The sequence below is a fragment of the Suncus etruscus genome, chromosome 14 (assembly GCF_024139225.1).
Source record: "Suncus etruscus isolate mSunEtr1 chromosome 14, mSunEtr1.pri.cur, whole genome shotgun sequence".
NCBI lineage: Eukaryota > Metazoa > Chordata > Mammalia > Eulipotyphla > Soricidae > Suncus > Suncus etruscus.
The window spans coordinates 18,430,618-18,456,538 of NC_064861.1; the positions used below are offsets into that span (position 1 = coordinate 18,430,618).

General features: G+C 44.6%; 1 protein-coding gene across 1 annotated transcript in view; it reads left to right on the forward strand.

Annotated features, from left to right (window-relative positions):
- Nucleotides 1-25,921, forward strand: part of LARS1 (leucyl-tRNA synthetase 1) — a 70,677-nt gene that overhangs the window by 14,089 nt on the left and 30,667 nt on the right. Inside the window, exons 7-19 of the mRNA XM_049786843.1 lie at nucleotides 3,872-3,984; nucleotides 4,845-4,908; nucleotides 9,056-9,123; nucleotides 9,217-9,442; nucleotides 14,159-14,246; nucleotides 14,475-14,551; nucleotides 17,768-17,821; nucleotides 18,507-18,647; nucleotides 21,832-21,909; nucleotides 22,666-22,751; nucleotides 23,006-23,071; nucleotides 23,167-23,249; nucleotides 25,092-25,230. Coding sequence (XP_049642800.1) covers nucleotides 3,872-3,984; nucleotides 4,845-4,908; nucleotides 9,056-9,123; nucleotides 9,217-9,442; nucleotides 14,159-14,246; nucleotides 14,475-14,551; nucleotides 17,768-17,821; nucleotides 18,507-18,647; nucleotides 21,832-21,909; nucleotides 22,666-22,751; nucleotides 23,006-23,071; nucleotides 23,167-23,249; nucleotides 25,092-25,230 — 1,283 coding nt within the window. The remainder of the gene's footprint in view (nucleotides 1-3,871; nucleotides 3,985-4,844; nucleotides 4,909-9,055; nucleotides 9,124-9,216; nucleotides 9,443-14,158; nucleotides 14,247-14,474; nucleotides 14,552-17,767; nucleotides 17,822-18,506; nucleotides 18,648-21,831; nucleotides 21,910-22,665; nucleotides 22,752-23,005; nucleotides 23,072-23,166; nucleotides 23,250-25,091; nucleotides 25,231-25,921) is intronic.

Genomic DNA, 25,921 nt, shown 5'->3' on the forward strand with positions numbered 1-25,921 from the left:
CTTAGGCACACTAAAATGGGAAAATACTATACATACCAATAGGTTCTTATCTAATAGAGATGGGAACACACAAATCTTGTAGTGCAATGAGACCTTACACCCTGAACATTGACATAAAGACCAGGCACAGGCCTCAGAAGAATGGGCATTCTCCATTCACCCCTTGATCTACAGAAGACATTTACAAAACATCCAAGGTTGTATATAACATCACCTGGTGGCATTCCTGTACCAGGGAAGACCCTACAGCTGCTCTGACATCTATCTACTCAAAAGAAACACCCCTTAACACTGAGAAGACAACAAGAACAATGACCTGCTTACTGGACAGGGCTTGCTGTAATGCCCCTTAATTGTGAGGTTTATCTATAACATCACCTGGAAGCAATCCTCTACCACGGAAGACCCTACCACTGCTCAGACATCGTCCTGCTCAAAAGAGACTTCCCTTAACACTGAGAAGACTTAACAACAACAACCTGCTTACAGGAAAGGGCTTCCTGCATTGCCCTTTCATGGTGAGGTGAAACGAGAAGACACTCCACATCATGACTTCAATGTAGGACATGCAGATTCCAGAATCTTTAATACAGAAACATGATACCAACAACAGAGACTGTGTGAAAAGTGTGTTGCCACTACGGACAATGTCTTGGATCGGACGATAACTTGCCTGAGGCCTAGAGCTGGTCTTATGCCAGGAAACTTCAGGGGTAGGATCTCTTTGTATTTAGGCCAAGGTTATTCCTTTCCATGCCTCTCATATTTTGGTGGGCCTATGCAAACAACAATTGCCACTCTAACAACGTTTTTACTGTGCTCCTTTGACTCTAATCCTTAAAACGCACCCACTTAAAATTTGAGGTTAACTTAAGCTAATATGAATGTACATGGAAATGTAAAAAATACTATGCCTCTAATGTTAAAGGAGTTACGTAAGTTTGATGGCTTTAGATTGCCTTGTGTGCTGTTAAGAAATATTCTAATGTGCTACAATCTGGGGACTCGAGGGACAAAATAATTGCACATGGATTCTGTTTTATTTTATCTTAATGTTCTTTGGCTGAAAGTTCAAAGTTAAGATATCAGCAAGGGGACTTCTTCTGAGAATTATGTTATGGGTGATTGTCCTTCCACTATAACTTTACCTTGTCCTCTTTCTTTGCATCTTTTGTTCTCACAATTCAAAATAAAAAAATTAAAAAAAAAAAAAAAGAACACATTTGGGTTTTTGTGATTGTTGAAATTTAGAATACCTGGGGCCGGAGAGAAAGCATGGAGGTAGGGTGTTTGCCTTGCACGCAGAAGGACGGTGGTTTGAATCCTGGTATTCCATATGGTCCCCTGAACCTGCCAGGAGCGATTTCTCAGCGTAGAGCCAGGAGTAACCTCTGAGCATCGCTGGGTGTGACCCAAAAACCAAAAAAAAAAAAAAAAAAAAAAAAAAGAGGAAATTTAGAATACCTCTTAATTAGTTTGTTTGTTTTTGGGACACACTAGTAGTCCTTAGGGTTTATACCTGGCTCTTTGCTCAGGAATCATTCCTGGAGGACTTGGGAACCACATGAGATGCTAGAGGTTGAACCTGGATTAACTGTGTGCAAGGCAAATGCCCTCCCTGTTGTATTATCTCTCAGGCCCCTTAGTTAATTTTTTTTTTTTTTTGGGTTTTTGGGCCACAACCATTTGACACTCAGGGATTACTCCTGGCTCTACACTCAGAAATTGCCCCTGGGCCCGGAGAGATAGCACAGAGGCATTTGCCTTGCAAGCAGCCGATCCAGGACCTGAGGTGGTTGGTTCGAATCCCAGTGTCCCATATGGTCCCCTGTGCCTGCCAGGAGCTATTTCTGAGCAGACAGCCAGGTCTGAGCACAACGCCGGGTGTGGCCCAAAAACCAAAAAAAAAAAAAAAAAGAAATCGCCCCTGGCTTGGGGGGACCATATGGGACGCCAGGGGATCCAACCGCTGTCCGTCCTATGCTAGTGCTTGCAAGGCACACACCTTACCCCTTACCTCTAGCGCCACCTCCCCGGCCCCAGTTAATTTTTTATATTTTTTTTTTTTTTTTTTTTTTTTTTTTTTTTTTTTTTTTTGTGGTTTTTGGGTCACACCCGGCAGTGCTCAGGGGTTATTCCTGGCTCCAGGCTCAGAAATTGCTCCTGGCAGGCACGGGGGACCATATGGGACGCCGGGATTCGAACCGATGACCTCCTGCATGAAAGGCAAACGCCTTACCTCCATGCTATCTCTCCGGCCCCAATTTTTTATATTTTAAGATTTTTTGTTTGTTTGTTTTGGGGCAACTGTGCAGGCCAATGCCTTATCCACTGAACTATCACTCTGGCCTCACACCTTTAATTTAGAACAATAATATATTCTGCCTCTCGTTCACAAATGAATTGGGATTGTTATCAGCTTAGAACCTAATGGGCCTCAAATCAATGAAACACTTTATTGTATCAGAAAATATGCTTATGTGTTTATAGAATTTTTGTTAAAAAATGTGAAAAAGGGGGGCTGGAGAGATAGCATGGAGGTAAGGTATTTGCATTTCATGCAGAAGGATGGTGGTTCGCATCCCAGCATCCCATATGGTCCCCCGAGCTGGCCAGGAGTGATTTCTGAGTGTAGAGCCAGGAGTAACCCCTGAGCGCTGCCAGGTGTGACCAAAAACCAAAAAAAAAGTGAAAAAGGGGCTGGCGAGGTGGCACTAGAGGTAAGGTGGCTGCCTTGCAAGCGCTAGCCAAGGAAGGAGCTAGCCAAGGAAGGAAGCAGTTCGATCCCCCGGCGTCCCATATGGTCCTCCCAAGCCAGGGGCGATTTCTGAGCACTTAGTCAGGAGTAACCCCTGAGAATCAAAACGGGTGTGGCCCATAAAACAAAAAAAAAATGAGAAAAAGTCAAACATTAACTTGGATATTTCTGAATGTATAGTGGAATTTTATTTTGGGCTACACGTGGCAGTACGCAAGGCTAACTCTTCTTGGCTCTGTGCTCAGGGCTCATTCCAAGTGAGATGCAGGAGGACTGAATGTGGGTCAGTCTTATGCAAGGCAAACATCTTGTTGAGCTACTATCTTCTTGGCTCCCTTAGAGACATTATTTTAAGTATTCCGTGTGTGTGTGTGTGTGTGTGTGTGTGTGTGTGCACGTGTGCGCATTTTCACTTGTACTCGGACTACTTAAAGCTTAGTTTTCAGGGGTTGATCCCAGGGGTGTTTGGGAGTTTGGGAGACCATGTTGTGGTGGGGATTGAACTGAGAGCACAAAGCATGTGCTGCAGCCCATTGAGTTATCTTCTGGACCCCTAACTATTCTTTCTTAACCTGTTACTTTTTTTTTTGGTTTTTGGGTCACACTTGGCAGCACTCAGGGGTTACCCCTGGCTCTACACTCAGAAATCGCTCCTGGTAGGCACGAGGGACCATATGGGATGCTGGGATTTGAACCTCTGTCCTTCTGCATGCAAGGCAAATGCCTTACCTCCATGCTATCTCTCTGGCCCCCTAACCTGTTACTCTTCATAGATGTTAAAACTTGGGACCTGGAGTTATAGTACAGTGATCAGGGCATTTGCTTTGCTCAAGGCTGTTCTGGTTTCTATTTCCAGCATCCCTTAAGGTCCCACAGCACTGCCAGGAGTAATCAACTCCTGTATATCGCTGGGTGTGGCTTCCCTCAAAAATGTTTATAATTGAAATTAAGGTTATTGTGATATGTGGTTTTAATAGGTATATTTTGAAATTTGTTTCCTTTTTATTATTGCTATAATTATTAGTTGGAAAATAAAGTATAATGAGTGAATCATTGCTGTGTGGGAATTGTTATACTGACTAGATTTTCAAGACCTTTTTCTTTCTTCTTTAGGTTGATTGGCGTCGCTCCTTCATCACCACTGATGTTAATCCTTACTATGATTCATTTGTCAGGTGGCAGTTTTTAACATTAAGAGAAAGAAACAAAATTAAATTTGGGAAGAGGTGAGTGAATTGTTTTTCAGTATACTAAAGTAAAAGTTATGTAATTCCTGCATTGTAATTCAGTGTGTTATCACCAGATTTTCTTATTATCATTTCTCCTTTTGGTCTTTTCATTTTTATTCTCTTGTGTTTGTTTTTCTTGTCTTCCAGTATGTTTCTTTTTTATTTGTTTGTTTTTGGGTTACACCGGCAGCACTCAGGGGTTACTCCTGGCTCTATGCTCAGAAATGGCTCTTGGCAGGTTCGGGGGACCATATGGGATGCTGGGATTCGAACCACCATCCTTCTGCATGCAAGGCAAATGCCTTACCTCCATGCTATCTCTCCGGCCCCTCCAGTATGCTTTTTTTTTTTTGTGGTTTTTGGGCCACACCCGGCTTTGCTCAGGGGTTACTCCTGGCTGTCTGCTCAGAAATAGCTCCTGGCAGGCACAGGGGACCATATGGGACACCGGGATTCGAACCAACCACCTTTGGTCCTGGATCGGCTGCTTGCAAGGCAAACGCCGCTGTGCTATCTCTCCGGGCCCACCAGTATGTTTCTTTGAGCTGTTTCTTGTTGGTGGCAGAGAGAACCAGGGAGAATGGGAGTGCTAGCTTTTATGCTCTTATTAAAAATTCTTGTCAGTATTTCTAGCCCAGGAGAAATATTTATATTTTAATTTTTCTTTTTGTTCTGAATTATTTTAAGGTTTTTGGTTATATAAATTAATTAAAAAGCTATTTGAAGAGGCTGGAGAGATAGTATAGGAGTTGGGGTGCTTGCCTTGTATGTGAGCAACACTGTATTTATGTCTGGAAGAAATTTTGATATCATTTTATGAATATTATGCATAAATGAATATGTAATTCATTTTTCAGGTATACCATTTATTCTCCAAAAGATGGACAGCCTTGTATGGATCATGACAGACAAACAGGAGAGGTTTGTTTTTGTTTTCTTGGGAAGGAGGAATTTTAAGTCACACCTGACAGTGCTCAAGTTCTACTCCGAACTGTGTGCTCAGGGAACTTTGTGGTCCTTCGGATTGAACCAGGGTCAGCTGCTTGGAAGTCTAGTCTTTTGTGATTGGGGCAGGGGGTTAGGTAGATGGGAGCACACCTGGTGATGTTCTCAGGAGTCACTCCTTGCTCTGCACTCAAGAATCACTCCTGGTGATGCTTGTGGGACCAGATAGGATGCTGGAGATCGAATCCAGATTGGCTGTATGCAAGGCAAATACCCTATGCACTGTATTCTCGCTCTAGTTCTTGAAGTTCAGTGTCAGTATCTATACAATCTCTTTGGCCGGCTTTTAGACTTTTTTGTTGTTTTGTTTAATGGACCACAGGTAGCTGTGCTCAGGGCTTACTCCTGGCTTTGTGCTCAGGTATCACTTCTGGTGGGGCTTGGGGACAGTATGGGGTGCCATGTAAATGACGTTGGTAAAGTTAGATCCCAAGATGTAAATATCTTGGTGAGGTTGGATCCTGGGTGAGTAGAGTACTCACAAAGAAGCGTCCACCAGCTACTTTGGGAGAGTAATTCTGTAGGTGGGAAATGGATATTTATATTAGGGGTGTGCTCTCTGTGCCAGCCAATCAGGTAGAATGTGAGAAGGATTTAAAACAGGGTGTGTGCTTCTGTGTTTTGGGAAGACAGGGTAAGGGGATTAGGGAAAACAAGATGTGAGCTTAAGGTGATTAGTTGTAGTGCCAGAGTTTTTTTATTTGTTTGTTTTTATTTTTTGGAGGCCACACCTAGTAGTGCTCAGGGGTTACTCCTGGCTCTGCACTCAGCCTTCTGCTGACAGGCTCAGGGGACCATATTGGATGTTGAGAATTGAACCCGGGTCAATTGAACCCAGGTCAGCCTCATGCAAGGCAAACGCCCTACCACTGTGTTATCTCTCCAGCCTCTCCTCCCCAAAGTGGCAGGGTTTAAAGTTCTTTTGTTTGTTTTGTTTTAGTACCACACTTGGCAGTGCTCTGGTTACTCCTGGCTCTGCACTCGGAAATTATTCCTGGTAGACCATGGGGACCATAAATGTCGGGGAACAATTGAACCTAGTCAACCCCATGCAAGGTAGATGTCTTACTTGCTGTGCTATTGCTCCAGCCCCTCCTGTTTAATTAATTTGTAATATGGCGGTTTAATTTAAAAAAATAGATCATAATCAGGGGAGTGGTTATCATGTCTAGCATGCCTTTGACCTGGTTTCTATTCCTGGTACTGCACGGTCCCCCTTGGCACTGGCAGACACACCTGGAGGCCCCAACACCATAGGACCCCAGCAACATCGCATCTATGGGCTTTGCACTGAACCTGTGTGTGCCCATTGACTGAAAATTGCAGATGGCCCCCCTCGGTTTCGTGAGGCTAATAAAAGAAGAAATAAATCAGAAGCTTAAAAATAATTTTATTCCAATTCTGAGACAGGTAGTTATGATAATGTGGTGACTGAAGAGAGAGGCAACAGATTATAGGTACAAGTATATGGCATTCGAAGGGCTTTTACGCTATACAGAGTGGAGCTTTGATAGTACTTGTTATTTACTTATTTATTTTTACTTATGTACTTGGGTTTTGTTGTTCTTGTAGGCCGGCCATACCTGGCAGTGCTCAGGGCTTACTTCTGGTTTTGTGCTCAAGAATCACTCTTGGTGGGGCTCATGGGCACTGTGTCAGGGATCGAACCTGAGTTGGTCTTGGTCTTGTGTAAGCTGACACCTTCAACTAAAGCTTTTTTGTTTTGTTTCGTTTTGGGGCCACACCTGGTGGTGCTTAGCAATTGCTCTTGGCTCTGTGCTCAGAAATCATTCCTGGCAGGCTTGGAGGACCATATGGGATTCAGGAATCGAACCCAGGTCCATGTTGGTTGGCCGAGTACAAGGCAATTGCCCTACCACTATGCTATCTCTCCAGCCCTCAAAAGCTTTTATTTCTATGTGTTTTTCTGTATAGTTATGAGAAATGCATAGCACATCATTTTATACTTTAAGTGTAGCAGATTAATCTAGGGTCTCAGACATCTGAAGCTAGTACTCTACCACTGAACTCAGCCTGTACTCAGCTCTTCTTGTGTGTGTGTGTGTGTGTGTGTGTGTGTGTGTGATCCCTAGCAGTCCTTGGGGACCATATGAGATGCTGGGGTTTGAACCCAGATCGGACATGTGCAAGACAAGCATCCTATGTGCTGTATTATTGCTCTGGCCTGTGTACTTTATTTTTTGTTTTACTTTATTTTATTTTTGGTTTTTGGGCCAAACCTGGTGGTGCTCAGGGGTTGCTTCTTTTTTTTATTTCTCCTGGCCACACCCAGTAACACTCAGGGGTTACTCCTGACTATGCGCTCAGAAATTGCTCCTGGACCATTGGACCATATGGCACACCGGGGGATTCAAACCATGGTTTGTCTTAGGCCAGTGCGTACAAAGCAGATGTCTTACCTCTTGTGCCACCTTTCCAGCCCCCATGTTAAGTTTACTGTATCTGTGTTTTGTTTTTTTGTTTTTTTTTGGCCACACCCAGTGACACTTGGAATTCTCTTGGTTATGCACTCAGAAATAGCTTCAGGGGTTACTTCTAGCTTTGTGCTCAGAAATCACTCCTGGTAAGCTCAGGGACCATATGGGATTCTGGGGGATTGAATTTGGATTCGTCCCGGGTTGGCAGTGTGCAAGGCAAATGCCCTACTGCTGTGCTATCAATTCAGCCCTCCCTGTGTACTTTATAGGAGCCAGGCTTAGTGGTGTTGCATAGCATTGGACCAGGCAGTATTTGGCTATCATGTGGTGCTGGGGATTCAGCATTGGGCCTTGTACATGCTCAGCATGTCTATTGCCAGCAGACCCATAGGTCTCTCAACAGTTATTTTATAAATGAGGAACCAAGGGGCTAGAGACAGTACAGCTAGTAGGGCATTTGCCTTGCACATGACCTGGGTTTGATCCCCGGCATTCTATCCATAGGATTCCCTGAACCCAGCCCTGAGTGATCTCTGTGGATAGTCAAGTTATCCATGAGCATCACTGGGCATGACCCAAAACAAAACAAAATTTAAAAATGCACCAAATAGTCAATCAAATGCTGACTCCCTTATGTTAAGCCATTATTAAGGACCTAAGTATTTCCATCATCTGTCCCTGATGAGTTAATGTATGTGATGATAGCTTTGTGGCATTGGTATTTTTTAAAATTTTAATATATTTTTTAAATTTTTTTAATTTTAATATTTTTTAAATTTAAACACTATGATCACAAGGTTGTTCATACTACAGTTCTTTTTTCACAGATAAAGTTGTTAATGATTGAGTACAGTCATACAATGTATAAATGTATAACAACCTTCACCTTCTTTGATGTGTGGCATTGGTATTGATTATATCTTAGAACTTCTTTTTTTTTTGTTTGTTTGTTTTTTGGGCCACACCCAGTGATGCTCGGGGGTTACTCCTGGCAATACACTTACTCAGAAATCGCTCCTGGATTGGGTGACCATATGGGACGCTGGGGGCTCGAACCTTGGCCCATCCTAGGTTAGCGCTGGCAAGACAGATGCCTTACCGCTTCATGCCACCACTCTGGCCCCATCTTAGAACTTCTTGACAAGAACCACGTTTAGCTCTTTGTTCTGTTTTGTTTTATTACCTTTGGTTTTGAGGGCCATATCTAGTATTGCTTAGGGGTTATTCCTGGCTCTGGGTTCAGCAGTATTCCTGGTAGGCTCAGAGGACCATATGGGATGCTAGGGATCAAATCCAGGTTGGCTTTAGGCTAGGCAAATGCCCTCGCTGTTGTGCTATCGCAGTGGTCCTTACCTGATTTATTATTTGAAGTCAGTATCTCTTCTGCTTGCTCAGCAAACTGACTTTGACCAACATCTATTTCTCCTTCAGTAATTCCCCTAATGGTGTGGCTGGGAGCTGGTTTCCCAAGTGCCTTCCTAGACTTCTGTCTGGACATGGTTAGTACAAGTGTCTTCACCAGCAGGATCATGATAGCAACAGAATTGCCCATCTTAGAGATGTCACATATGAAAGGAGATTGACTATAAAACCTTTTCTTTCAAAAATTTTTTTTCTTTGTGTAGGGTGTTGGACCGCAGGAATATTCTTTAATCAAACTGAAGGTGCTGGAGCCATATCCACCTAAATTGAGGTAGGTTGTTACTGCTGGATCATCTTTTTGGAGGCCAGAGAAGCATGATAGAATACACAGCATCCTTTTGCGTGAAACTTTTTTTTTCCTTAGTGGTATAAAAGGGAAAAATATCTTCCTGGTAGCTGCGACTCTCCGACCTGAGACCATGTTTGGCCAGACAAACTGTTGGGTTCACCCTGATATAAAATATATTGGATTTGAAACTATGAGTGGTGAGATATTCATCTGCACCCAGAGAGCTGCCAGGAACATGGCGTACCAGGGCTTTACCAGAGTCAATGGAGCGGTGCCTGTGGTTAAAGAATTAATGGGAGAGGTGAGCTGTGTTGCACACTTGCTTTTATTTGTCTACATTGATTTAGCAGAGAAATACTGTTTTTGGGCCATACCCATTGTGCTCAGGATGATTTGGGGATCTAACATACCCTTTGGATATGGTGCTGGGTTGGCTGCATGCTACTCTGTATCATCACTTTGGCTCCCTGTTTTTTGGGACTTAAATACTTACACTGGTTTGTTTGCTTCCTTCCTTCCACTGGTTGGTTTCCTCCCTCCCTCCCTCCCTCCCTCCCTCCCTCCCTCCCTCCCCCCTCCCTCCCTCCCTCCTCCCCCTCCCTCTCCCTTCCTCCCTTCCTTTCCTACCTTCCTCCCTCCCTTCCTCCCTCCCTCCCTCCCTCCCTCCCTTTCTCCTTCCTTCTTTCTTCCCTCCCTCCCTCCCTCCCTCCCTCCTTCCTTCCCTCCCTCCCTCCCTCCCTCCCTCCCTCCTTCCTTCCTTCCTTCCTTCCTTCCTTCCTTCCTTCCTTCCTTCCTTCCTTCCTTCCTTCCTTCCTCCCTCCCTCCCTCCCTTCCTCTCTCCTTCCCTCCCTCCCTCCCTTCCTCTCTCCCTTCCTCCCTTCCTTCTTTCCTACCTTCCTCCCTCCCTCCCTCCCTTTCTCCTTCCTTCCTTCCCTCCCTCCCTCCCTCCTTCCTTCCTTCCCTCCTTCCCTCCTTCCTTCCTTCCTTCCTTCCTTCCTTCCTTCCTTCCTTCCTTCCTTCCTTCCTTCCTTCCTTCCTTCCTTCCTTCCTTCCTTCCTTCCTTCCTTCCTTCCTTCCTTCCTCCCTCCCTCACTCTCTCCCTTCCTCCCTCCCTCCATTCCTCTCTCCTTCCCTCCCTCCCTCCCTCTCTCCCTTCCTCCCTTCCTTCTTTCCTACCTTCCTTCCTCCCTTCCTCCCTCCCTCCCTCCCTCCCTCCCTCCCTCCCTTTCTCCTTCCTTCTTTCTTCCTCCCTCCCTCCTTCTTTCCTTCCTTCCTTCTTCCCTCCCTCCTTCCCTCCTTCCTTCCTTCCTTCCTTCCTTCCTTCCTTCCTTCCTTCCTTCCTTCCTTCCTTCCTTCCTTCCTTCCTTCCTTCCTTCCTTCCTTCCTTCCTTCCTTCCTCCCTCCCTCTCTCCCTTCCTCCCACCCACCCTTCATCCCTTGTGTTAAGACATTAAGAACCCAAGTATTTCCATCATCTGTCCCTGATGAGTTAATATATGTGATGATTGTTTTGTGGCATTGGTATTTTTTAAAATTTTAATTTTTTTTTTTTTGGGCCCGGAGAGATAGCACAGCGGCGTTTGCCTTGCAAGCAGCTGATCCAGGACCAAAGGTGGTTGGTTCGAATCCCGGTGTCCCATATGGTCCCCCGTGCCTGCCAGGAGCTATTTCTGAGCAGACAGCCAGGAGTAACCCCTGAGTATCGCCAGGTGTGACCCAAAAAACCAAAAAAAAAAAAAAAAAAAAAAAAAATTTTTAAAATTTAAACACTATGATTACAAGGTTGTTCATACTACAATTCTTTTTTCACAGATAAAGTTGTTTATGATTGAGTAGTCATACAATGTATAAATGTATAACAACCTCCCTCCCTCCCTCCCTCCCTCCCTCCCTCCCTCCCTCCCTCCCTCCCTTCCTTTTTTATCTGCTGTATTGAGTGCAAATTTTTTTTTCCGTTAGCTATCATTTAGTTTTTTTTTTGTTTGTTTGTTTTTTGTTTTTTTGGGCCACACCCGGCTGTGCTCAGGGGTTACTCCTGGCTGTCTGCTCAGAAATAGCTCCTGGCAGGCACGGGGGACCATATGGGACACCAGGATTCGAACCAACCACCTTTGGTCCTGGATTGGCTGTTTGCAAGGCAAACGCCGCTGTGCTATCTCTCCGGGTCCTAGTTGTTTTTTTTGTTTTTTGGGTCACACCCGACAGTGCTCACGGGTTACTCCTGGCTCTATGCTCAGATATCGCCCCTGGCAGGCACAGGGGACCGTATGGGATACCGGGATTCGAACTACCGTCCTTCTGAATGAAAGGCAAACGCCTTACATCCATGCTATATCTCTGGCCCCCAGCTATCATTTAGTTTAAACTCTTGTTTCTTTCGTCACTCAGAAACTCTTTGATGTTGTACCATTTATTTGTTTAATATAACTTTTTTGTTTTTATTTTATTTTATTTTATTTTATTTTATTTTTTTTTGGTTTTCGGGCCACACCCGTTAGATGCTCAGGGGTTACTCCTGGCTACGCGCTCAGAAATTGCCCCTGGCTTGGGGGGACCATATGGGATGCCGGGGGATCGAACTGTGGTCCTTTCCTTGGCTAGCGCTTGCAAGGCAGACACCTTACCTCTAGCGCCACCTCGCCGGCCCCGTATTTTATTTTATTTTTGTTTTTGGGCCATACCCAGTGATGCTCAGGTGTTACTCCTGGCTCTGGGATCAGAAATTGCTCCTTCGATTTTTTTTTTTTTTTGGGCCACATCCGGTGGTGCTCAGGGGTTACTCCTGGCAGGCACGGGAGACCATATGGGACGCTGGGATTTGAACCAACCACCTTAGGTCCTGGATCGGCTGCTTGCAAGGCAAACACCGCTGTGCTATCTCTCCGGCCCCGCTCCTGCAATTTCTGAGCATAAAAACCAGAAGTAACCCCTGAGTGCTACCGGGTATGACTCAAAAACCAGAAACCAAAAAAAAAAATTTCTCCCGACTCGGGGATCATAGGAGATGCCAGGTGATTGAACTGTGGTCTGTCCTAGGTCAGTCGCGTGCAAGGGAAACACCCAACCACTATACCACCTCTCTGGCCCTTATTTAATATAATTTATTAATTTTTATTAATTTTTTTGTTTTTTTAATTTATTAATTTTTTTTTTGAGAGAGGGCACATCCAGCAATACTCAGAGATTACTCCTAATTCTGCACTCAGGAGTTACTCCTGGTGGGATTAGGGAGCCATATGGGATGCTGGCGATTGAACCTGGGTTGTCCGCACGCAAGGCAAGTGCCATAACTGCTATGCTATATCACTTTGGCTCCCTTTTTTTTTTTTTCCCATGAGCAAGAATTTTTTTTTTTTGGCCACATCTGGTGGTGCTCAGGGGTTACTTCTAGTTCTGCCCTCAGAAATCACTCCTAGAGGGGCCTGAGAGATAGTACAGTGGTAGGGTGTTTTCCTTGCACACAGATGATTTAGGATGGATGGTGGCTTGAATCCCAGCATTCCATATGGTCCCCTATGCTTGCCAGGAGCTATTTCTGAGCACAGAACCAAGAGTAACCCTGAGCGCTGCTGGGTGTGATCAAAAACCAAAAAAAAAAGAAAAAAAAGAAATCACTTCTGGCAAACTCAGGGACCATATGGGACCCTGGAGGATTGAACCGAGGTTCGTCCTAGGCTAGCGCTGGCAAGGCAGACACCTTACCTCTAGTGCCACTGCGCTGGCCCTTATTTTTAAAATTTTAATTGCCTTTTTAAGCACAAAATTGTTCATTGTTGGGTTTCAATCATACAATGTACATCATCCTTCACAAATGTCCCCTTCTTACCACTGATGACCCTTGTTTCCTTTCCATCTCCCTGCCTGTCTATAGGGCAGGCAATTAATTTGTTTCTCTCTCTCTCTCTCTCTCTCTCTCTCTCTCTCTCTCTCTCTCTCTCTCTCTCTCTCTCTCTCTCTCTCTCTCTCTCTCTCTCTCTCTCTCTCTCTCTCTCTCTCATATATTTTGACACTGTGATCTGCTCTTTTGTTAATGGAGGGGTGCCTTGCGTGTCACTTTCTCCCAGTGAGTTCTTGTCCAGAGCAATCAGTTTCAGCTATCATAGTCCTAGTAGGCCCTTCTGTATTCTTTTTTTTTTTTTTTTTGGAGGGGGGCCGTTTCGGCCACACCCGTTTGATGCTCAGGGGTTACTCCTGGCTAAGTGCTCAGAAATTGTCCCTGGCTTGGGGGGACCATATGGGACGCCGGGGTATCGAACCGCGGTCTTGATCCTTGGGTAGCGCTTGCAAGGCAGACACCTTACCTGTAGCGCCACCTTGCTGGCCCCATCCTTCTGTATTCTTTTTTTTTTTTTTTTTTTTTTTGGATTTTGGGCCACACCCGGCTTCTCAGGGGTTACTCCTGGCTGTCTGCTCAGAAATAGCTCCTGTCAGGCACCGGGGACCATATGGGACACCGGGATTTGAACCAACCACCTTTGGTCCTTGCAAGGCAAGGCAAACGCCGCTGTGCTATCTCTCCGGCCCATCCTTCTGTATTCTTTTTTTTTTGTGTGTGTGTGTTTTTTTGGGTCACACCCGGCAGTGCTCGGGTTATTCCTGGCTTCAGGCTCAGAAGTTGCTCCTGGCAGGCACGGGGGACCATATGGGGCGCCGGGATTCGAACCAATGACCTCCTGCATGAAAGGCAAACGCCTTACCTCCATGCTATCTCTCCGGCCCCCTCTCCTTCTATATTCTTAACTGCACGCACCACTTTTTATGGTGAGCTTCCTACACTGGACTGGACTCTTAATTCTATTGTCTCTGGATATTGTTACTTGTACTGACTTATTTTTCTTATATCCCACAAATGAGTTAGATTATTTTATGTCTATCACTTTTCCTCTGGCTAATTTCACTCAGCATAATCCCATATGTTCTTTTTACTTGCTTTTTGAACTTAAGTACTTACATTGTTTTAAATTTTAATGTTTAAAATAAGTTGTTCATCTTTTGCATGGATCCTTCCCTTACACAGGACATAATTGGTGCATCACTTTCTGCACCTTTGACATCTTACAAGGTCATCTACGTTCTTCCAATGCTCACCATTAAAGAGGATAAAGGTAAAAAGTTTCTTTTTTTCTCACAATGCTTTGGTGGTCACATCTTGGCTGTTTGTTAATCTCATGCTTTGTGCGTGTGTGTGCTCACGCACTGTGTCTCTGTTTTATTCCCATGCTTTGTGTGTGTGTGTGTGTGTGTGTGTGTGTGTGTGTGTCTGTGTGTCTGTGTGTGCGCGCGCGCGTGCGCGTTGTGTCTGTGTTTTTTATTTCCATGCATTTTTTCCTTAGGCACTGGTGTGGTCACAAGTGTTCCTTCAGACTCTCCTGATGATTTTGCTGCTCTCAGAGACCTGAAGAAAAAGCAGGCGAGTACTCGAATTTCAGGCTCTCATTTCCTCTCCATCATTATATTGCTTAGGCACTACTGACCTAGCTCTGGAATTAGGCTAAAAATTATGCATGCGTTTTTCAGTTGCTGTCTTGAAATGGTTTCTTTATTTTCCAGATTTTCTATGGTTTCATATTTTAGTATTAACTTTTAAAATATTTGTTTTTTTGTTTTTGTTTTTGGATCACACCCGGTGGTGCTCAGGGGCTACTCCTGGCTATCTGCTCAGAAATAGCTCTTGGGGGCCGGGAAGGTGGCGCTAGAGGTAAGGTGTCTGCCTTACAAGCGCTAGCCAAGGAACGGACCGCGGTTCGATCCCCCGGCGTCCCATATGGTCCCCCCAAGCCAGGGGCGATTTCTGAGCACATAGCCAGGAGTAACCCCTGAGCGTCAAACGGGTGTGGCCCAAAAACCAAAAAAAAAAAAAAAAATATTTGGGCCGGGCGGTGGCGCTGGAGGTAAGGTACCTGCCTTGCCTGCGCTAGCCTAGGACGGACCGCGGTTCGATCCCCCGGTGTCCCATATGGTCCCCCAAGAAGCCAGGAGCAACTTCTGAGCGCATAGCCAGGAGTAACCCCTGAGCGTCACAGGGTGTGGCCCAAAAAACAAAAACAAAAAAAACCAAAAAAAAAAAAAAAAAAAAGAAATAGCTCTTGGTAGGTACAGGGGACCATATGGGATGCCAGGATTCGAACCAACCACCTTAGGTCCTGGATCAGCTGCTTGCAAGGCCAACGCTGCTGTGCTATCTCTCCGGCCCCATATTTGTTTTTTTGTTGTTCTGTGCACAAGGATCACTTCTTATAGTGCTTGGGGGACTATGTCTGGAACTGGAAGTTGAATTCAGTTTAAGTGCATTTAAGGCAAAACACTTCACATGTTGTACTGTCCCTCGAGCCCTTGAATATTATATTTTGTAGATTTTTTTTTCCTAATATTTTTTTGGTCTCACACTGAGTGGTGCTCAGACTCAACTCTGGTATGGTGTTGAGGTTACTTCTCAAGGTACTTGGGGAGACATGTGGTACTAGGAATTAAGCCCAGGGATGGGGCCGGTGAGGTGGCGCTAGAGGTAAGTTGTCTGCCTTGCAAGCGCTAGCCAAGGAAGGACCGAGGTTCGGTCCCCCGGCATTCCATATGGTCCCCCCAAGCCAAGGGCGATTTCTGAGCACTTAGCTAGGAGTAACCCCTGAGCATCAAACGGGTGTAGCCCAAAAACAAAAACAACAACAACAACAACAACAACAAAAAAGCCCAGGGCTCCCACATAGAAAGCATGTACGGTAAAACTTTGTGATCTCTTCCTGACACCTAGAATGATTTATATACTCATGCTTCAATGTATGTATACATTTTCCTTTATTTATGTTATTCACAAAATGGCAACAATTTTTTTGTCAAGAATGAACACACATTTTTTTCCTTTGGTTTATGGGCCACACCTGGCTGCGCTCCAGGGCTTGAACCCAGGTTGGCTGTTTGCAAGACAAATGCCTTATCTGATGAATACATTATTTTTTGGTTTTTGGTTTTTTTTTTTTTTTTTTTTTTTGGTTTTTTGGGCCACACCCGGCGGTGCTCAGGGTTACTCCTGGCTGTCTGCTCAGAAATAGCTCCTGGCAGGCACGGGGGACCATATGGGACACCGGGATTCAAACCAACCACCTTTGGTCCTGGATTGGCTGCTTGCAAGGCAAACGCCGCTGTGCTATCTCTCCGGGCCCGGTTTTTGGTTTTATTGGGCCACACCAAGCAGGGTTACTCCTGGTTCTGTGCTCAGAAATCTCTCCTGGCAGGCTCGGGGGACCATATGGGATGCCACGATTCGAACCACCATCCTTCTGCATGTAAAATAAATGCCCTACCTTCATGCTATTCCTCTGCCCCCCCCCCCCTTTTTTTTTTTTTTTTTTGGTTTCTGGGCCATACCCAGCAGCGCTTCGGGGTTACTCCTGGTTTTTCACTCAGAAATCTCTCCTAGCAGGCTTAGGGATTGTTGGGAATGAAACCCAGGTCTATCCTGGGTTGACCACATGCAAGGCAAATGCCATACTAGCCACCTTTAGGATTTTTTAAAATGTCTTTTTTTTTTTTTGGTTTTTGGTTTTTGGGCCACACCTGGTGACGCTGAGGGGTTACTCCTGGCTATGCGCTCAGAAGTCGCTCCTGGCTTGGGGGACCATATGGGATACCGGGGGATCGAACTGCAGTCCGTCCAAGGCTAGCGCAGGCAAGGCAGGCACCTTACCTCTAGTGCCACCGCCCGGCCCCTAAAATGTCTTTTTCTAACTTTATTATTACTCATTGTTTTCTGAGATGTGATGGATTTCATACAACACTTTGAAAAACTATTTTTGGTACTCACATTTTTATTGCAATGTAAAACATGGCAAAAATGATTTGTGTGTTCAATATTTGCTTTTGCTTCTGTAGTTTTATACTTGAAGCCACTAACACCAATTCAAATGCTAAATTTTATTTTATTTATTTATTTTTTTTTGGCTTTTGGGTCACACTCGGCAGTGCTCAGGGGTTACTCCTGGCTCTAAGCTCAGAAGTAGCTACTGGCAGGCTCAGGGGACCATATGGGATGCCGGGATTCGAACCATTGACCTTCTGCCTGCAAGGCAAATGCCCTACCTCTATGCTATCTCTCTGGCCCCTCAAATGCTAAATATTTATTTATTAATTTAATTTATTTATTTATCTTTGGGCCCCACCTGCCCATGGCCAGGGTTACTCCTATCTCTGTGCTCCGAAGTTACTCTTGGCAGGCTTGGGGGCCATATAGGATGCTGGGGATCGAACCCATGTCAGCTACGTGCAAGCCAAATGCCCTACCAACTGTGCTATTGCTCTGGCCCCATCAAATGCTGAATTTTTTAATCATAAATTTCTTTTTTTTTTTTTTTTTTGGTTTTTGGGCCACACCCTGTGACGCTCAGGGGTTACTCCTGGCTATGCGCTCAGAAATTGCTCCTGGCTTCTTGGGGGACCATATGGGACACCGGGGGATCGAACCGCGGTCCGTCCTAGGCTAGCGCAGGCAAGGCAGGCACCTTACCTCCAGTGCCACCGCCCGGCCCCATAAATTTCTTTTTAGATGGTACAATTTTTTAAAAAGTTTTTTTTCAATGATTATGCTTACAGTGAAGTTTTGATTATTATTGTGTATTTGCAAACTTTTTTGTAGGCCCTACGAGCAAAATACGGAATTAGAGATGACATGGTCTTGCCATTTGAACCGGTGAGTATGTGGATGATTCAGAATGTGCATTTTAACTCATTTATTTGGCGGGGGGAGGTCATACCTGGTGGTGCTCAGGGCTTAGAAGATCATATGTGATCTGAACTTAGAAGATCATATGTGATGTGGAACTAAACTGAAGTTGGAAAGCAAACATCTATACCCTGTACAATCTCTCTAATTCTGAGAATCAGGACTAGCTCCTGAGCACTAATGGATGTGGCTCATTCTCACCCTCTAAAAGACATTCACATGAGTTCTGATCATTGGGTGACCAACTAACATGTAACATTGCCATATGATGCGTAAAATATAAAATAATTCACTGGATGGCAGAAAAAAAGGACTCTGTGCCGTCCAGACAGATTTTGTATTTGCTTATTGCGATCACGTTTCAACCATTACTGTTCTGTTTTTTTTCTTTTGGGGGGCGGGGTTGGTTGGACCACACCCAGCGGCACTCAAGGGTTACTCCTGGCTCTGTGCTCAGAAATCGCTCCTGGCAGGCGGGGGGGGGGGGGGGGGGGGGGGGGGGGGGGGGGGGGGGGGGGGGGGGGGGGGGGGGGGGGGTAGGCGCGCATATGGGATGCGGGGATTTGAACCACTGTCAGTCTGCCGCTTGCAAGGCAAATGTCCAACTGCTGTGCTATCTCTCCAGCCCCCAGTCATTGCTATTCTTTTGCAGGTGCCAATCATTGAAATCCCAGGTTTGGGAAACCTTTCTGCTGTGACCATTTGTGATGAGTTGAAAGTTCAGAGCCAGAATGATCGAGAAAAACTTGCTGAAGCGAAGGAGAAATTATATCTGAAAGGATTTTATGATGGTGTAAGTAATACTTATATTAAAAATATAAATTGAAGGGGGATTTGGGCCATACCCAGCAATGCTCAGAATTTACTCCTGGCTCTGATCAGGGATCACCACATATGGGTTTGGGGGTCCTTGTGTGGTGCTAGTTTGGTTGCATGCAGTGCAAGTACCTTACCTACTATATAATCTCTGCTGCATTATCTTTTAGGTTGTTTAGTTTAATTTACTCTGTAGTTATCATTTTACGGAGTTAGAAGGAATATAAAAAATATAAAATAGTTTCAGCTCTATACTAAAAGATTAATGTAATTGTGTCTTCTGATTCTTTTTTTTTTTTTTTTTTTTTTTTTTGGTTTTTGGGTCACACCTGGCAGCACTCAGGGGTTACTCCTTGCTCCATGCTCAGAAATCACCCTTGGCAGGCTTGGGGAATCATATGGGATGCCGGGATTTGATTTTTTTTTTTTTTTTTGGGTCACACCCTGCATTGCTTAGGGGTTACTCCTGGCTGTCTGCTCAGAAATAGTTCCTGGCAGGCACAGGGGACCATATGGGACACCGGGATTCGAACCAACCACCTTTGGTCCTGGATCAGCCACTTGCAAGGCACACGCCACTATGCTATTTCTCCGGGCCCCAGGATGCCGGGATTTGAACCACTGACCTTCTGCATGCAAGGCAAATGCCTTACCTCCATGCTTCTCTCCAGCCCCGATCTTCTAATTCATAATTTTTATTTTTCTTTTTGGACCACACCTGGTGATGCTCAGTCAGGGTTACTCCTGGCTATGCACTCAGAAATCACTCCTGTCTTGGAGGACCATATGGGATGCCAGGGGATTGAAACATGGTCCATCCTAGATTAGTGTGCCCTACCACTTGCGCCACCGCTCTGGCCCCTTATTTATTTATTTATTTATTTATTTATTTATTTATTTATTTATTTATGTTTTTTTTGGGTCACACCTGGCGATGCTCAGGGGTTACTCCTGGCTATCTGCTCAGAAATAGCTCCTGGCAGGCTTGGGGGACCATATGGGACGCCGGGATTCGAACCAACCACCTTAGATCCTGGATCGACTGCTTGCAAGGCAAATAACTCTGTGCTATCTCTCCGGCCCCTATATATAGGGGCCGGAGAGATAGCACAGAGTTATTTTTATATATATATATATATGGTTTTTTTTTTAATTTATACTTGTATCTAGTGGAAATTACAGAAATCATATTTGTATGTTCTCTGGGAATTTATAAAGAATGATTTTTTTTTTTTGGTCCTACACTTAGTGGTGATCAGAACTATTCCTGGTTCTGCTCAGGAGTGAACCCTGACAGTGTTTGAAGGACCATATGCTGTGCCAGGGATTGAACCAGGAGCAGCTTTTTGCAGGGCAAGCTGTTTACCTCCCTGTACTAATATTCAGTCCTCATCCACCCCTGAATTTACAGGGAAAAAAAAGTATTCTTTTTTTTGGGGGGTGGGGCACACCTGACAGTGCTCTCAAAGTTACTCCCGGCTCTACACTCAGGCATTACTTCTGGCACTGCTTGAGGGACTATGGACTATGGGATGATGGGAGGTTGAACCTGGGTCAACTATTTGCGAGGCAAGTGACCTGCATACTGTACTCTCACTTTGGCTCCAGTTAGTATTTTGCAGGAGTTCTAGTTTTTTAAGTACGGATAGTACCTGGAACTTACTTTCTTAGCAGTGCCCAGGAATTACTTTTTCTCATACTTGGGAGGTTGATGTTAGCAGTACTGGGGGCTATACAGTGCTGGGGATTGAACCCAGTCCTCCCAACAGCAAAACATGCATGACAGGCATTTGAAATTTTTCAAGGTTATGGATGAGAATGTTCTTTATTTTTATAAAACTCATTTTTCTGTATTATGAAAAATTACTAAAATATAATTTAAGTGGCTTATATATTTATGGTGAAGTCAACATTTATGTAGCACTTATGTATTAAATTATTTAAATCTAAAATTAGTCTCATGGGACCCAGTGATGATATGGCTCACATGTGGGAAGTGCATACTTTGCATGGGGGAGGATGGTGGCCCTGGTTCATTCTTGGTGTGGCATCTCCCAAACTCTACTGGGTATGGCTAAAATAATAATAACTGACCATTATAACCTTGCAAGGTAGGTACTATTTGATTTTATATGTGAGAAAATTGGAATATTAAGACACTAAGTCATTTGGGTCTAGAGAGATTTTACAGTGGTTAGAGCATTTGTTTTGTATGCGGCCAACCCAGGTTTGATCCCCCAACATCTCATGGTCTCCTGAGCACCACCTGGAATGATTCCTGAGCACAGAGACAGGAGTAGGCCCTGAGCATTGCCAGATGTGACCCCCAAACAGGTGATGCTCAGGACTTAATTCTCAGTAGTGCTGGGGGCACCATGTGGGATGATGGGGATTGAACCAGGTAGGCTGAGTACAAGACAAGTGCTATCCATCTCTCTGCCTCATGAGCTGTGCTCTTCACCACTGTACCTAGGACCACTAAGCATGATTTCATAGTGATGAGTAAAGTAGAAATGAAGCAATGTTACTATGTGAAAGAATTTGAAGCAAGTAGCAGAACACTGTGTCTTTCCCCTTAAGATTGAAGCCATTTGAAGGAGACACAGTCCAGTAGATGGAGCTCAAATATCAGCTGGAGGAAGATTATGGATTAGCCAACTTCGGCCAGAAATGACATTTTCTGAAAGTGAAAAGCAAAGTTGCAAAAGAGTAGGCCATGGTGTGTTGTATGAGCCAAGCTCTTCACATAACCTCATGAAGGAGAATGTTTACTGGCAACGGCTTTGGGGGCTTGAAAAGAGAAGTCTAACTGAGGTTGGGCTTAGTTGTGCTCAATTCTTTGTCCGAAGCCTTCAGGAAGGATGTGAGATAGTGAGTGGAATTCGGTTCACAGAAAAGTGGGAGAAAAGAGTGTTTTTTTCCCCCCGCTTGTTTTCATGATGCCTGTTTTATATTTAATCCCCAGCCCTGTCCCCCAATGGTGCTATACATATTAGTTGTCTACACTATGCCATATTAAGCAATTGTGGTTATGGTATGATGAATTTCACTCTTGGTGGGTAGAAAGTACACTTATTATGGATAAAACTTAAGTTGAAAACCCAAAGCAAATTTTAATTTTCTTACATAGATTTTGGTTCTTCATATCTTTATCCTTTTAGGTAATGTTGGTGGATGGATTTAAAGGACAGAAAGTTCAAGATGTGAAGAAGACTATTCAGAAAAGGATGATCGACACTGTATGTGATACGCTAGAGCCTATAGAGTGTTTTAGGAGAAAAGCTGTTAGTAGGAACAAGTTTCAGTGTTAATTAGCAGTAGATTCTGTAGTAGAACCTTAACGGTAATATGTAGTTTTGTGGTAGAAAATAGGAGACATATTTAGCTACTCATTTAATTTAAATACTGTTGAATTCCTATTCTAGACCTCCCCTTCTTGTGTCAACTTGGATTATGTAATTGCTTTCTTTTTATGGGATCTCTTTCTTGTTTTTTCTTTTCTCTCTTTCTGTCCCTGTACTCAGGAATTATGCTTGGTATTATACTTGGTATATGCTAGGGGGTTCATAGCTGCTGAGTATTGAATCTGGGTTTCCTCTTTGCCTTTCAACTTTTTTTCTTGCCTTTTTTCTGGAAAATCACAATAGCTTTATTTTTTTTTTTTCAATTTGGGCCACATCAAATGGTGCTCAGAGCTTACTCCTGGCTCTTTGCTGAGGGATGACTCCTGGTGGGCTTGGGGAACCAAATGGGAGTCTAGAGCTTGAATTTGGGCCGGTCCTATAACAACCTTACTCTCTCTTTATCATTCTGACTTTGAAGCAAGATGGTCTTTATTGGAACTTATTTAGAAAGGCACCTGGGAAATAGGAGGTTGAGCAATGTGAGGTCTCAGTTATTGCTGATAAGACATTTTCTTAAAAGTTGTTTTATTTACTGTTGAAGAATAATTACTGACATATGAATCTGACATGTTCTTATTTATATTTATTTAGAAAGATGCATTTATTTACATGGAACCAGAGAAACAAGTTATGTCCAGGTCTTCAGATGAATGCGTTGTGGCTTTATGTGACCAATGGTTAGTCTTTTATAGCAAGAAGAAATTTTCTTCTGTCGCTAAGCTTTACTTTTGGATTTTCGTTTGTTTGTTTGTTTTGTTTTTGGGTCACAACTGGCGGCATTCAGAGGTTCCTCCTGGCTCTATGCTCAGAAATTGCTCCTGGCGGGCTCAGGGGACCATATGGGATTCTGGGGATTGAACCACCATCAGTCTTGCGTGCAAGGCCCTTACTTTTGGATTTTATTAATTTAAAACAATTCATCTCCTGTCAGGTACTTGGATTATGGAGAAGAGAACTGGAAAAAACAGACATCTCAGTGCCTGAAGAATTTGGAAACGTAAGATGAGGGAAAACAATGAGGAAGAGGAGAGAAAGATTAAATACTAAGGCCACTACAGGTCAAGAGAGACATTGTGTCTTTTTTCTCTCTAGATTCTGTGATGAGACCCGGAGAAATTTTGAAGCTACCTTAGATTGGCTTCAAGAGCATGCTTGCTCCAGAACATATGGCTTAGGTAAGCACGACTTCCAGTTATGTGGCAAATTAGTGCTTTTAACTTTTCTTTTTGGTAGTAGGGGGTGGGTGGCTCCCAAGGATTGGGGGCCTCAGCAGGCCTGGAGCAGTGCTTCCTGCAAGAATTGGCTTACAGGGGCCAGAGAGATAGCACAGTGGTAGGGCGTTTGCCTTGCACGCGGCTGACCCAAGATGGACTGTAGTTCGATCCCCTGGCATCCTATGTGGTCCCCCATGCCTGCCAGGAGCAATTTCTGAGTGCAGAGTCAGGAGTAACTCCTGAGTATCACCAGGTGTGCCCCCCCCCCCCCAAAAAAAAAAAAAAAAAAAAAGAATTAGCTACGGAGCTGGAGGTTTCAGTGGTCAGGTCCGAGGATCGAGGATGCTGTGCAGGTAGGAATTGTCTGGGCCATTTCAGGGGTGCTCAGGGTACCAGGGCCATGCCTGGTGGTGCTTGGGCAGTGGGGGAAGAGGAGGTGCATGGATTCGAACTTAGGTTCTTGTGCCCCTCACCTCTGAACTAATTTACCTGACCTGCTTTCACTGATTCAGCAGTTTTATGTTTTGTTTAAAGAGTGAAGCACATAGGATATTACTCTGGTTGCTTATCATCATCTATCTGGAAGTAGAGGAAGCATGTCCTATCACCAGCAGAGCGTTTGTTCTATTTTTTTTTTTTTTTTTTTTGGTTTTTGGGCCACACCCGGTAACGCTCAGGGGTTACTCCTGGCTATGCGCTCAGAAGTTGCTCCTGGCTTGGGGGACCATATGGGACACCGGGGGATCGAACCGAGGTCCGTCCAAGGCTAGCGCTGGCAAGGCAGGCACCTTACCTTTAGCGCCACCGCCTGGCCCCTATTTTTTTTTTTTTTTTATTTATGGGGGGATTCTAGTCCTTCGGCTCTTCTTCTCCCCACAGTCCCCCAAAGAACTAAAGTAAATTTAGGAATTTTCTAAATGTGTTTATTTTTTGTTCCATACTCAGCGCTGCTGAGGGCTTATTTCTGGCTCTGCACACAGGGATTACTCCTAGTGTGGATTCAGGGGACTATAGTGATGGGGATTGAACCCAGGTCAGTTGCCTGCAAGGCAAGTACTTTACTTGATGTGCTATATATATATATGATCCCCTAAAGATTTTTTTTCCCTAAAGGAGTAGATTTATAAATGCTACAGTGCCTGTCCTAGAAATGTGGATTTAATAAATGAAATGGCTCAACAGGTTTCTCCTGATTGTAATTTTTTTTTTTTATTGTTGTTTGTTTGTTTGGGGCCATACTGGACGGTACTCAGGGGTTATGTGACAAATTAGTGCTTTTAATTTTTTTTTTTGGTAGTGGAGGGGGCTGGCTCTCAAGGCTTGGGGGCTCAGCAGGTCTGGAGGGCTGCTCCCTGCAAGAATTGGCCCATAGGGCCCGGAGAAATAGCACAATGGCGTTTGCCTTGCAAGCAGCCGATTCAGGACCAAAGGTGGTTGGTTCGAATCCCGGTGTCCCATATGGTTCCCCGTGCCTGCCAGGAGCTATTTCTGAGCAGACAGCCAGGAGTAACCCCTGAGCACCACCGGGTGTGACCCAAAAAACCAAAAAAAAAAAAAAAAAAAAAAAAGAATTGGCCCATAGAGCTGGAGGCTTCAGTGGTCGGGTCCAAGGATGCTGTGCAGGCAGGGATTGTCAGGGCCACTTCAGGGATGCGTAGGGCACCAGAGCCATACCTGTTGGTGCTCGGGGGACCATCTGGGATGCTGGGGAGTGAAGCCAGGTTGGCCATGTACAAGGCAAGCGCCCTCCCCGCTGTGCTGTGGCTCCAGCCCCCCCTGTGTTCATTTTCTTTGCTCTTATAGGTACTCGTCTGCCTTGGGATGAGCAGTGGCTGATTGAGTCTCTCTCTGATTCCACAATCTATATGGCCTTTTACACAGTCGCACACTTGTTGCAGGGGGGTCACTTGCGAGGACAGGCTGACTCACCTTTGGGCATCAGGTTGGTGAATGGATAAGGAACCAAGCATCATTTATTATCATTAGATGTGATGATTTTTGGGGGAGGGTATGTGTATATTTTGTATTGGGCCATACCTGTCAGTGCTCCTGGCTCTGTACTTAGGGATCACTTCTTGTGTGGCTCTGGGGAGACTATATTGGGTGGTTGTAGGGATTTGTGTAAGGTAAACACCTTATCCTCTATATATCCCTCCAGTTCTGAGATGTGATCTTTTTATTGATTTGTTAAAAATTCTCTTGCCCCTTCTGCATCTTTATTTATGTATGGGTCTTGATTTTTGTATGGAAAGTTCTTTTTATGAATACCTAGTTTTTATAAGAATTCATTTTGCAGGGCCTGGAGAGATAGAACAATGGGTAGGGTGGGTGCTTGCCTTTCTTGCACACACTATCCTGGGTTTGATCCCCCACATTCCATAGGATTTCCTGAGCATTGATTGAATAATTTCTGATCGTATAGCCAGGGGTAACTCCTGATCATTGACAGGTGTGGCCCCCTCAAAACAAAACAAAAATTGGGGCTGGAGTAGTGGCGCAAGTGGTAGGGTGTTTGCCTTGCTCGTGGCTAACCTAGGATGGACCATGGTTTGATCCCCCGTCATCCCATATGGTCCCCCAAACCAGGAACAATTTCTGATCGCATAGCCAGGAGTAACCCCTGAGCGTCACCG